Here is a 12,171-nt window from a genome sequence, read left to right as displayed (position 1 = left end):
TGGCAGATTGGAACACAGCAAATGTGACGCCACTGTTTAAAAAAGGAGGTAGACAAAAGACAGGTAACTATAGGCTGGTTAGCTTAACTTCTGTGGTGGGGAAAATGCTTGAATCTATCAAGGAAGAAATAATGAGATATCTGTGGATATGAATTGTCCCATTGGGAAGACGCAGTATGGGTTCATGAAAGGCAGGTCATGTTTAATTTAGTGGAATTCTTTGAGGACATTATGAGCGCGGTGGGCAACAGGAACCAGTGGATGTGGTGTATCTGGATTTCCAGAAGGCATTTGACATGGTGCCACACAAAAGGCTGCTGCATAAGATAACGGTGCATGGTCTTATGGGTAATGTATTAGCATGGATAGAGAATTAGTTGACCAACAGAAAGCAAAGAGTGGGGGTAAATGGGTGTTTTTCTGGTTGGCGATCTGACTAGTGGTGTGCCTCAGGGATCAGTGTTGGGACTGCAATTGTTTACAATTTACATAGATGATTTGGAGTTGGGGATCAACTGTAGTGTGTCAAAGTTCACAGATAACACTAAGATGAGTAGTAGAGCAAAGTGTGCAGAGGACATTGAACGTTTGTAAAGGGATATAGATAGTTTGAGTGGGCAAGGGTCTGGCAGATGGAGTACAATGTTGGTAAATGTGAGGTCATCCATTTTGGTCGGAGTAATAGCAAAATGGACTATTATTTAAGTGGTAAAAAAATTGCAGCATGCTGCTGTGCAGTGGGACCTGGATCGCAAAAAGTTGGTTTGCAGGTGCAGTAAGTAATTAAGAAGACAAATGGAATTTTGTCCTTCATTGCAAGAGAGATGGAGTATAAAAACAGCGAGGTTATGTTGCAGCTGTATAAGGTGCTGGTGAGGCCACACCTGGAGTACTGTGTACAGTTTTGGTCTCCTTACCTGAGAAAGGATATACTGGCAATGGAGAGGGTGCGGAGGAGATTCACTAGGTTGATCCTGGAGTTGAGGTTGGCTTACGAAGAGAGACTGAGTAGCTGGGACTAAACTCAATGAAATTTAGAAGACTGAGGGGGGGAAATCTGATAGAAACATATAAAATTATGAAGAGAATAGATAAGATAGAAGCAGGGAGCTTGTTTCCACTGGCAGGTGAAACCAGAACTGGGGTGCATGGCCTCAAAACAAGGGGGAATAGATTTAGGACTGAGATGAGGAGGAATTTCTTCACACACAGAGTGGTGAATCTGTGGAATTCCCTGCCCAGTGAAGCAGTTGAGGCTACCTCATTGAATGTTTTTAAGGCAAAGAGAGATTTTTGAACAGTGAAGGAATTAAGGATTATGGTGAGCGGGTGGGTAAATGGAGCTGAGTCAATGAAAAGACCAGCCATGATCTTGTTGAATGGCAGAGCAGGCTTGAGGGGCCAAATGGCCTACCTCTGCTCTTAGTTCTTATGTTAATTTCGTATGGCCAATGCATCTAACCAGCACATCTTTCAGACTGTGGGAGGAAACCCACGCAGACACAAGGTGAACGTGTAGATTCCACACAGCCAGTGACCCAAGCCAGGAGTCGAACCCAGGTCTCTGGCACTGTGAGGCAGCAGTGCTAACTGCCATGCCACCATAGTGCCCTTGGTCAACTAATCTGCTGACTGCCTTTATGTTGGAGAATTATGGCATGAGAAGTTCAGTTCAGAACTGATGTAGTGAGGTACCTGTGAAGGACAGAGTTCTATGGACTACACAAACTTGAGGTGAAGGAGTGAAGTCCTCATGGTCAGTCCAGTTTTATCTTTTTCTTATTCTCTCTTGCAGATCCACTTTCTGAACCTTCAATCAATGGCACCTGTGTGAATGGCACCATTGAACTGACCTGTCAAGTGCCAGCGGGGAAAGCAAGTTCCATTCTGTGGTGGAAGGATAGCAGAATGATAACAAACAGTCAACGCCATCACTTGATGCGAAGTAACAGCACGTTGATTATTTTTAAAGCCGACAAATTAGACTTTGTGATCTACACTTGCACCATGGAGAACCCTGTTAGTAGGAAGAACTGTTCTTTCTCTCCCTCTGTTTATTGGAACACTCTTTCTGTTTACGGTGAGTCAAGCCCATTCCATTTCGTAGTTAAGTTCAATATTGTATTCTTGTGCATTAAAATCATTCTTGCTAAAGGTATAAAATCATAGAATCATACGGTCCATTGAGTCTGTACGGACACGCGAAAAACACCTGACGTCCCACCTATTCCCATCTACCAGCGCTTTGAATGTTATGACATGCCAAGTGCTTATCCAGGTACTTTTTAAAGGATATGAGGCAACCCGTCTCTTATCACCCTCCCAGGTAGCGCATTCCAGATTGTCATCACCCTCTGAGTAAAATTTTTCCTCATATCTCTTTCTCTCCACCCCCCCCCCCCCCCCGTGACTGACCCTTCAACTAAGGGGAACAGCTGCTCGTTATCCACTCTGCGCACGCCCCTCATAGTGTGTTAATGTAAGAATATCTTTGCCTGACAAGAGAAGAGCAGGATGGAAAATCACAGGTTGGTGATGCACACTTGCAGCACCCAAATAAAAATCTGTCTGTTTACTTCAGAGTGTGGAAAGCTTCCCAATGTGGGCAATGGAATATTGATGAGGAGTCATCCAACCCTCTGCTTGTGGGAATCCTGATGGATTATTTGGGAGAATGGAGATTAGTTTATTTCTACGGACAGAAAGAAAGGGTTCAGGGGTGAGAGGTTAAGTCCACAAAAGCTGTCAGTATTCTAGTGCTCTTGAATTGCTTGGGGATCCTATAGCCATCCATGTGGGGAAGCACAGTCGACCTAACTAATTGAAAGTAATCCAACAGCTAAATTTTCGACAGGGTGGTCTGCATGCTGTTGAGATCAGCATAATGAAGGACTTTTTGCTGTTAAATTGTGTATGTTTGGTGGAAGCCCCAAGCACATTTGATAAAACAACAGGCATAACCATTGATGACACCAGTCTTAAAATTTTGCAATAATTCTCGTACCTTAGTGAGCTTCTTGAGGGATGTGTCTCTTGAAAATACCAGTGTATGTATCCAGAAATAAAATTCTCCCTATGGCTGGTTCCACAGTCATGTTTGCAAGCAGAACGGCCTTAAACTGAAGGCCAAAATCAAAAGTCTTACTGGGTCATAATCCTCACCACCCTTTTGTATGGTACAGAATCCTGCCCCCTTATATGGGCACCACAGCCAAGTTCTGAAAGGCTAGGATGCAGTCAGTCTGTTGTGCCTTCCGCACAGTCTGTTTTAACCCTTATACGGTAGACACAAAATTGCTAGTAGACTTCTTGTTAGTACAACAATATTTATTTAAACACAATTAATAGTCACCCAGAAATACTAAAGTTCAAGTCCAGTACTAGACCTTGACTTAACTTTTGTATGACTGACAAGTACCTAGGCAGACATTGGCCTTCATCCACGTGTTGGTCTCTGTCGTGCTCTGCGTAGTCTGGTCCTTTGGTCTGGTGTGACACTCTGGCTCTGGTCTTTCTTCCTCCTTGGGTGTGGTGGCTCTCCTCGTGCTGGTCGTTGCTGGTGATGGTCACCGTTGTTGTTGCTCATTCATGGGGTCAGAGAGAGAGCTTCTTCTGTTGTGCAGCACCTTTAATCCCTCCTTGGTTTTGTGTCCTTTTGGGCGGTCTCCTGATTCTTGTCAATCAATCGATCAGGGCTTGATCACCCTGATCGATAAGAATCCAATTAGGTGCTGCCACACCGATCTCTGGGTGTGTACCCAACGGTCATGCCTGTAGGTGCCGGAGGCACGTAGGTCATACACCTCCCTCGCAAATAAGGACAGTAAGAAGTCTCTCAATACCTGGTTAAAGTCCAACAGGTTTATTTGGTAGCACAAACTTTCAGGGCGTTGCCAAGTGAGTGAAGAGTTCAGTTCACAAACAGGGCATATATAGACACAGACTCAATTACAAGATAATGGTTGGAATGCGAGTCTTTACAGGTAATCAAATCTTTACAGATGCTGACCATGTGAGTGGAGAGAGGGTTAAGCACCAGTTAAAGAGATGTGAGTTGTCTCCAACCAGGACAGTTCGTGAGATTTTGCAAGCCTCAACCAGGATCTTGGGTTCATGTCACACTATCTGTAACCCCCACGACTTGCCTGGGTTTGCAAAATCTCACTAACTGTCCTGGTTGGAGACAATTCACATCTCTTTAACCTGTGCTTAACCCTCTCTCCACTCACATTGTCTGTACCTGTAAAGACTCGCATTCCAACCATTATCTTGTAATAGAGTTTGTGTCTATATATGCTGTGTTTGTGAACTGAACTCTTCATTCAACTGATGAAGGGGCAGTGCTCTGAAAGCTCGTGCTACCAAATAAACCTGTTGGACTTTAACCTGGTGTTGTGAGACTTCTTACTGTGCCTAACCCATTCCAATGCCGGCATCTCCACATCATCCGAAATAAGGGGGTTAAGGCTCCACTTTGTCTGGTAAACAAGTATGTTTGACCAGAAAGTGTCCGTTGTCTTTGGGATGGCCTATTTCCTGTGTATTCAGTCGTCTGAGCTGTAGCCTGTTTATCTCTGTCTGTTAAGCTGCAGCCTGCTGTTTCGGTGCTTGTCCAATTATCCCAGCATACTCTGTAAATCACCATTTTAGGTGGCCTCTTTGGTCACAAGTCCCATCAGTATTAACCTTTTAGCACCAGATTAAAGTGCATATTTTGGTGCTCAGAGCTTTGGATAATTTCTGTTCATTTGAAGAATGACAATTATCAACCTTTGTATTCTAGTTCAATTAATTAAGTACAGATAATATCTGTACTTATAATGTAAGTTGCGCACTTAAAGCAATACTGTTTGTATTGTAAGTGATCCAGGATCAGTTGTGTGGTGCTTATTGCATTATTTACTTCACGATCTCCTGTGAAAAAGCAGTGCTTCTTTCCAATCTTTCCCGCCCCTTCCATCAGTGGTAGGGAAATTATTGGAGAGGATTCTTCGAGACAGACAGGATTTATTCTCACTTGGAAATAAATGAGCGTATTAGTGAGAAGCGCCATGATAGGGCGGCACGGTAGCACAGTAGGGCGGCACGGTAGCACAGTGGTTAGCACTGCTGCTTCACAGCTCCAGGGTCCTGGGTTCGATTTCCGGCTCGGGTCACTGTCTGTGTGGAGTTTGCACATTCTCCTCGTGTCTGCGTGGGTTTCCTCCGGGTGCTCCGGTTTCCTCCCACGGTCCAAAGATGTGCTGGTTAGGTTGATTGGCCAGGTTAAAGATTGCCCCTTGGAGTCCTGGGATGTGTAGGTTGGAGGGATTAGCGGATATATATGTGGGGGTAGGGCCTGGGTGGGATTGTGGTCGGTGCAGACTCGATGGGCCGAATGGCCTCCTTCTGCACTGTAGGGTTTCTATGATTCTATGCTTTTGTGAAGGGGAGGTCGTGTCTCATGAACTTGATCAAGTTTTTTGAGGAAGTGACAAAGATGATTGATGAGGATAGGGCAGTGGATGTTGTCTACATGGACTTCAGTAAGGCCTTTGACAAGGTCCCTCATGGCAGACTGGTGCAGAAGGTGAAGTCGCATGGGATCAGAGGTGAGCTGGCAAGGTGGATACAAAACTGGCTCGGTCAAAGAAGACAGAGGGTAGCAGTGGAAGGGTGCGTTTCTGAATGGAGGGCTGTGACAAGTGGCATTCCTCAGGGATCAGTGCTGGGACCTTTGCTGCTTGTAATACGTATCAATGATTTGGAGGAAAATGTAACTGGTTTGGTTAGTAAGTTTGCGGACGACACAAAAGTTTGTGGATTTGCGGATAGCAATGAGGCAGTAAATGGCAGAACCCTTGAAAGTATTGATAGGCAAAGGGATCTGGGTGTACAGGTACACAGGTCACTGAAAGTGGCAATGGTAGTCAAGAAGGCATACGGCATGCTTGCCTTCATCAGCCGGGGCATTGAGTTTAAAAATAGGCAAGTCATGTTGCAGCTTGATAGAACCTTAGTTAGGCTGCACTTGGAATATAGTGTTCAATTCTGGTCGCCACACTACCAGAAGGATGAGGAGGCTTTGGAGAGGGTACAGAAAAGATTTACCAGGATGTTGCCTGATATGGACGGCATTAGCTTTGAGGAGAGGTTGGAGAAACTTGGTTTGTTCTCACTGGAACGACGGAGGTTGAGGGGTGACCTGATAGAAGTCTACAAGATTGAGAGGTATGGACAGAATCGATAGTCAGAAGCTTTTTCCTAGGGTGGAAGAGTCAATTATTAGGGGGCACAGGTTTAAGGTGCGAGGAGTAAGGTTTAAAGGAGATGTACGAGGCAGATTTTTTACAGAGGGTGCTGGGTGCCTGAAACTCGTTGCTGGGAGAGGCAGTGGAAGCAGATACGGTAGTGACTTTTAAGGGGCGTCTTGACAAATACATGAATAGGATGGGAATAGAGGGATATGGTCCCCGGAAGGGTATAGGGTTTTAGTTCATTCAGGCAGCATGGTCGGTACAGGCTTGGAGGGCTGAAGGGCTTGTTCCTGTGCTGTAATTTTCTTTGTCCTTTGTTCCATTGAGCAGACAATGGAATGCCCTGAAACTACGACACCGATTCTTTCAGCATCAGATCATCAGAGCTTGGTTCACAAAGTGACACATACAAATGACTTGCTCATTAATGCTTACAAATTAATGGACAGAGAATGCTAACAGCATTTGAATCCCTCCAGTGCAGAAGGAGGCCATTTGGACTTTTGAGTCTGACTCCGACTCGAGCCCAACCCTCATCCTATCCCAGTTACACCATGCACTTACCCCGCTAATCCACATAACCTACCCATTTTTGGACTGTGGGAGGAACCAGAGCACTTGGAGGAAACACACGCAGACACACGGAGAATGTACACACTCCACACAGGCAGTCACCCAAGGCTGGAATTGATTCCATGTCCCTGGAGCTGACGTAGCAGTGCGAATCACTGTGCTACTGTACTTACAGTGCATATATGTCCAGATGTGTAAACAGATGTTTCCAACGAATGCAACTTTGGTGTGCCAATTCTGGTTTATAGCAGCAGCCATAGTTTCAGAAATTAGATCACTGGTCTCCAGGCGTCCATGTGTATTGATTAAAGCAGTTCTCTCATGGCATTGTCTGATGTAACCTGCTGTCTTACGAAGACCGATCTGCTGCTGAGATTTGTTTTCAGACAGCAAAGTCTTGATGCCAAATGTACCGGAGATGGTGCAGGCAGTGCAAGTTGGGAACCAAAGATTTCTTGTAGTTGTGATGTAATCAAGATGCCACGGCTGAATGTCTAGTTACTTTCCATAACGTGGTTGTGTGTTGTAGTGAGTCTTTCAGTTAATGTGCTAATTAAAACTGTGTTTATGTAAAATCTATTTCAGGTAAAGAATGTGAGCCATCAGAACCAGCAAACAATGTACAAATAATTGTAATTTCTACTGTGGTGGTGGCATTCATCGCTGCACTTGTAATCATGTGTAAGTATTGACGATGCAGTGAGTTTCATTTTAAAACTGTTGCAATGGCTACAAAGTGGAAATAAATTGTGACTGCCTGAAACTTTTGACTTCACTCACTCCATGAGCACATATTGAGAGTTTTGTACCTTTAGCAGTTAGCCCTTGACTATCCACTAGGTTTTACTGATTGTTAAAAACAGGAGTGGGGGTTAATTTAAGCAACACTAATGTATCCTCTCACTACCTGTCTTCAACAGAAAGGGGTTTTGGTTTTCTTGCACCTTTTTTAAGTGGTGGTTGTAAGTTTTTCGGGTTTCCAAGTTGTAAGTTTTTAAATTACAAACTCATAAGCTCAGAATTTCTGAACACTGGAGTCCTCAGTTGTGGTTGACTTAACCAGGTACAAATAACTAGTATTTCTGAAGCAAAATTTTACGTATGCAGTGAAGACGATATGGAAGTTCCTCTTGTAGCCCAGCCTGGCCCAAACGAATCCATTTGTTTGCTAGGTCGAAGACATTTTGTTTAATATGTGACCAGTTGTTCACCTTGCATCTTCCTTACTGCGTTTCCTCCTTTTGGCTGTCTTATTCCTGTGGCTGCAGGACCCATGCCATAACGTTTTGAAGGGGCTTAACGTTCCTGGGACATTCCTCTCTCCAGCAGGGGCAGCAAAATAAGCAGATCAGTAATATGGAAATGGGTGTTCATGCAAGTTGTTCAACTTTGGTACACTGTATGGTAAAATTTGGAAGAAAAATGTTTTAATGGGGGAAGGAAATTGCAGACTGATATTCTAGTGGGTAGCACAGTGGTTAGCACTGCTGCCTCACAGTGCCGGGGACCTGGATTCGATCCCGGCTTGGGTCACTGTCTGTGTGGAGTCTGCACATTCTCCCTGTGTCTGCGTAGGGTTGCTCTGGTTTCCTTCCACCGTCTGAAAGATGTGCAGGTGAGATGCATGAGCCATGCTATATCTCCCTTGGTGTACCCGAACAGGCGTCGGAGTGGCGACTAAGGAATTTTCACAGTAACTTCATTGCAGTGTTAATGTAAGCCTAGTTGTGACTAATAAACTTAATTCAAAATGATTCATTATATATTGCCATCAACAGATTTGAAATGGAAAACTGGACGTCAGCCATACTCCTATCCGGTGTCAAGGCAACATGAAATTTCTGTAAGTATTCTGATCAAATGCAAGTGACAAGTTAGATATACATGTGTTGCTCCAAACCTTCCTATAAATGAATGTTCTTGTAAGTGTGCAACAAATTGAAATTGCTCTTCAAGATTGTAAGACTGGAACTGCTCCACTAGCTACTGTACTGTCAGAATGCATCCATGTCATGGTTTGTTACCAGAGACCGATAGCTAAATGGGGAATATTTTATTGTTAAGCCCCGTTCAATATCTAAAAGTGAAATGAAATAAAACCAATTCCCTCCATGTAGGCAGACAAGAGGATTAAATATTCAACACTAGAAAGCTGTAAACTTATAACCAATTTGTCTTTATCATATTGCAGTAAATGATCTTTTATGAGCCTAAGCTTTAGCAAGTGGGGCAATTCTGAAAGTGCTGCATGTATAGAGATAAAATGCAATAAATACATGAATTATTGTGGAGTCCATAAAAAAGGCATATTGTTAGATGGGGTGATGATGACATGGTTTACAAGAATATCTTGGCCATTAGCTTTTTCTGAAGGGGGAGGGGAGCCTTAAACCTAATGTACAAAGAACAATCAAATGCAAGTCACCAACTGTTAGAACTGTGCTTTTCTTCATTTTTGTATCAAAAAAATCAGGCTTTTCTGCCATTTGCAGACATTTTAATCCCCTTTCTCTCTTTTTTTCTGTAGGAGCCAAAATCCAGGAGTGCTGACCTGGAAGTATGACTTACATGAAAAACTGTGATTGTGATTTTGACTACCTGTGAGCATGGCACAGCCAATGCAGTTTCCCTTTGTGTGCTTTCAATGTGAGCAGAACATGGGCCAAATTTTTTGAACTGCTTTTTGATTTTGGGGGAAGGCTATGGTTTTTGATGCTCCTCTTTCCATCTTTGTACGTTTTAAGTTGCAAGTCAAAAGTTGAAACAGATGCTGGCTGTGCCTTTGTACATTTTTATTGGCCGTTTTGTACATTTTTATTGGCCGTTTTGTACATTTATACATGCTTTAACTTATAATAAATTAAGCAATACAGCTTATTCATAGATTCTAACTAAATCTCCCATACTCCATTTCCAACTTGAATATTCTAGCTTTTTGGAAACTGGTATCTCACTGGAAATGTCTCCAATCTGCAGCCACTTGAAACAATTACTTGTAAACGTTTAATGTTCTCCAGCTTTCTTTAGTTTTCTGCTAATTTCAATTTTCTCAACACTCCAGTTTAAAGTGAGTGCTGACAAGCTAGGAGACTATCTTCCAAATTCCAACACTGTAGAAAGAACAACGCATTAATTCTGTAGCAGCAAGCTAGTGACCTGTTTATTTTACATGTGCTTCACTTTCTCTCTTAAGCGAGCTTCTTTTATGTTTTATCTGTGGTTTAATGAGAGTTTGGAACCCCTTGTAACAGAAACACCCCAGTTAAATTAAAGACACATGCCACTTTATTCAGATGTTTGATTCACGAATTGTGGTGTGCAATGCCATGCTTTTCTTTTGCAATGGACATTGCAAATCTATACAAATGTTGAGCCGGGGTATGCTGGCTGTTCGCTATATTTATAGCCTGACCGATCAGATGATTTGATTCCTACACTTGAATTTCTGTTCAAATCAAAGGTACTATATGGGTAAGAAATTTGTCCCAGTCCATGCAAATATAAGCTTAACCAAGTGACTGACATTCCATTTTCACTTGTTGTCAACTGTCTTCCTGTTACTTTGGAAAGAAGTTTTGAAAATTTAATATTTGAGAGGTAGATCCTCTCCTCGTGGTACTTGTTGTACACAATAAAATTCTTTTTGTGAAATGAAAATCAACATCTGTGACTGGTTCAAACTGGCCTCGGTTGCCAAGGTAAATCGTGACAAGAGCAAGTCCATGTTCTTTGAGAAGTGGGTAGACCAATCCTGAGTCCCCTTCACTGTCGCCTGAGAATGCTGGGGAAGTGGTTTGGGGGGAACCAGGGGCATGCATTAAAAATTGGAGGGAGGGAGTAGCTATAATGAAAACTGGGTCTGTGGGAGCAATGATCACTCTCCATTGCAGGTAAGAATCTGGTCATTAGGTGTGAGGCACTCTTGGTGTTGCTGTATGTGGTGCAGGTCTGGCCCATTCCTTGCTCCTGAGCTGTGAAAATCACCCGAGCAATTTTCTGCTTCAACTTTGGGGGGGGGGGGGGGGGGGGCGGTCACCAATGGAGCGTGTTCGTAGGGACGTGATGCAAAAGCCTTTAGATATGGGGTGGGGGGATGTCCCTGGTGGCCACCTTTTTGTGTGTGGCTGTATCAAGCTGTGTATAGATCCACGGTACGCAAACACCGTCATTATGTACTGGTGCTCTACCTGTCCCTGGTGTTGTGAAGAATGGGTTTAGCCATGCTCCTGCAGATCGCTCCAAATAGCTGGACCATGCCATACTACTTGTCCCTCATGGGAAGGTTTATGCGGAAAAACACTTGATCACAGTGTCTGCATGTAACATCCAAGAGGCCCTACAGGAAAAGGAGATGGTGGATTCTATCGGATGGTTCCCAAAGTCATCTGACAGAATGCCTCATCAGAACTTTCAAACAAGCGCCAAGACTAGCTAGGCTGGTGGTGAGATCCTTTCTACACATCCACAATCCCACCCCATCTGCACGTGACTGGTGGGAAAGAGGCCTTTGTCCACCTCTTTGTGCAATGTGCCTTTGCAAAGAAGGTCTGGAGAGAGATGAAGTGGTTTTTGTCGAGGTTTGTCCCGAGCAACTCCGTGACACAGGACTCTGTGCTCTCGGGACTGTTCCCTGGCAGAGACAAACATCTGATGTTGCTGAAGGATCATCAACTCGGTGAAAGACACTCTTTGGTCTGCCCAAAACCTGTTGGCCTTGGAGTATAAGAAGTTGTCCCGAGTGCGTGTTTCAAACTGGCACTTTTCCAGAACCCAGGACTATGTACTGAGGGACACACTAAAGCTTGGGGCAGCTGCTGCAGAGGTGCAATGGGGAAGGTCACTATCTAAGCCACAGTGAATTGAACGATGCAGAACCCCCTTGGGCTGAATGACTCACTAAATGCAGTGAATATTACATGTATCTCAGTTTGTACTGAAGCACCTTGGAGTGCAACTCGTTCTATGTATACAACCTTTAATAACCATCGCAACATTTGGACGACCATTAGTAAAGTCTAACATTTCCTTGATTATACCGAACCTTCTTAGACTGTTACTGAATGTAAAGAACTAAATGCTATTGCACTTTGCGTGACCAGTTTTGAATGTAATGTTCTTGCTGATACTTCATTCATAAAATATATTTTTGGAGAAAAAACCCAGCCTCTCGGCTTTTTGGCTAAGATCGAGCCCAAGATGGGGTGCAATGTCTTATTTATCAACTTGGAGCTTGTTTGTCTCTTGTGGGGACTTGTGGATTCAGTGTGTGTGAAAGGGGGAGTTGGATGGGGTTCAGTGTGTGTGAAAGGGGGAGTTGGATGGGGTTCAGTGTGTGTGAAAGGGAGTTGGATGGGGTTCAGTC

At 43.8% G+C, this 12,171-nt stretch overlaps 1 protein-coding gene across 1 annotated transcript in view; it reads left to right on the top strand.

Annotated features, from left to right (window-relative positions):
- The window catches only part of LOC144496859 (lymphocyte function-associated antigen 3-like), a 38,179-nt gene extending 26,218 nt beyond the window's left edge, over positions 1-11,961 (top strand). The window contains exons 3-6 of the mRNA XM_078217429.1: positions 1,796-2,080; positions 7,395-7,490; positions 8,588-8,652; positions 9,337-11,961. Coding sequence (XP_078073555.1) covers positions 1,796-2,080; positions 7,395-7,490; positions 8,588-8,652; positions 9,337-9,372 — 482 coding nt within the window. The 3' untranslated portion in view covers positions 9,373-11,961. The remainder of the gene's footprint in view (positions 1-1,795; positions 2,081-7,394; positions 7,491-8,587; positions 8,653-9,336) is intronic.
- The last annotated feature ends 210 nt before the right edge of the window (positions 11,962-12,171 follow it).

The sequence above is a fragment of the Mustelus asterias genome, chromosome 8, assembly GCF_964213995.1.
Source record: "Mustelus asterias chromosome 8, sMusAst1.hap1.1, whole genome shotgun sequence".
Taxonomy (NCBI): domain Eukaryota; kingdom Metazoa; phylum Chordata; class Chondrichthyes; order Carcharhiniformes; family Triakidae; genus Mustelus; species Mustelus asterias.
This window is presented reverse-complemented; position numbering and strand designations above follow the sequence as displayed.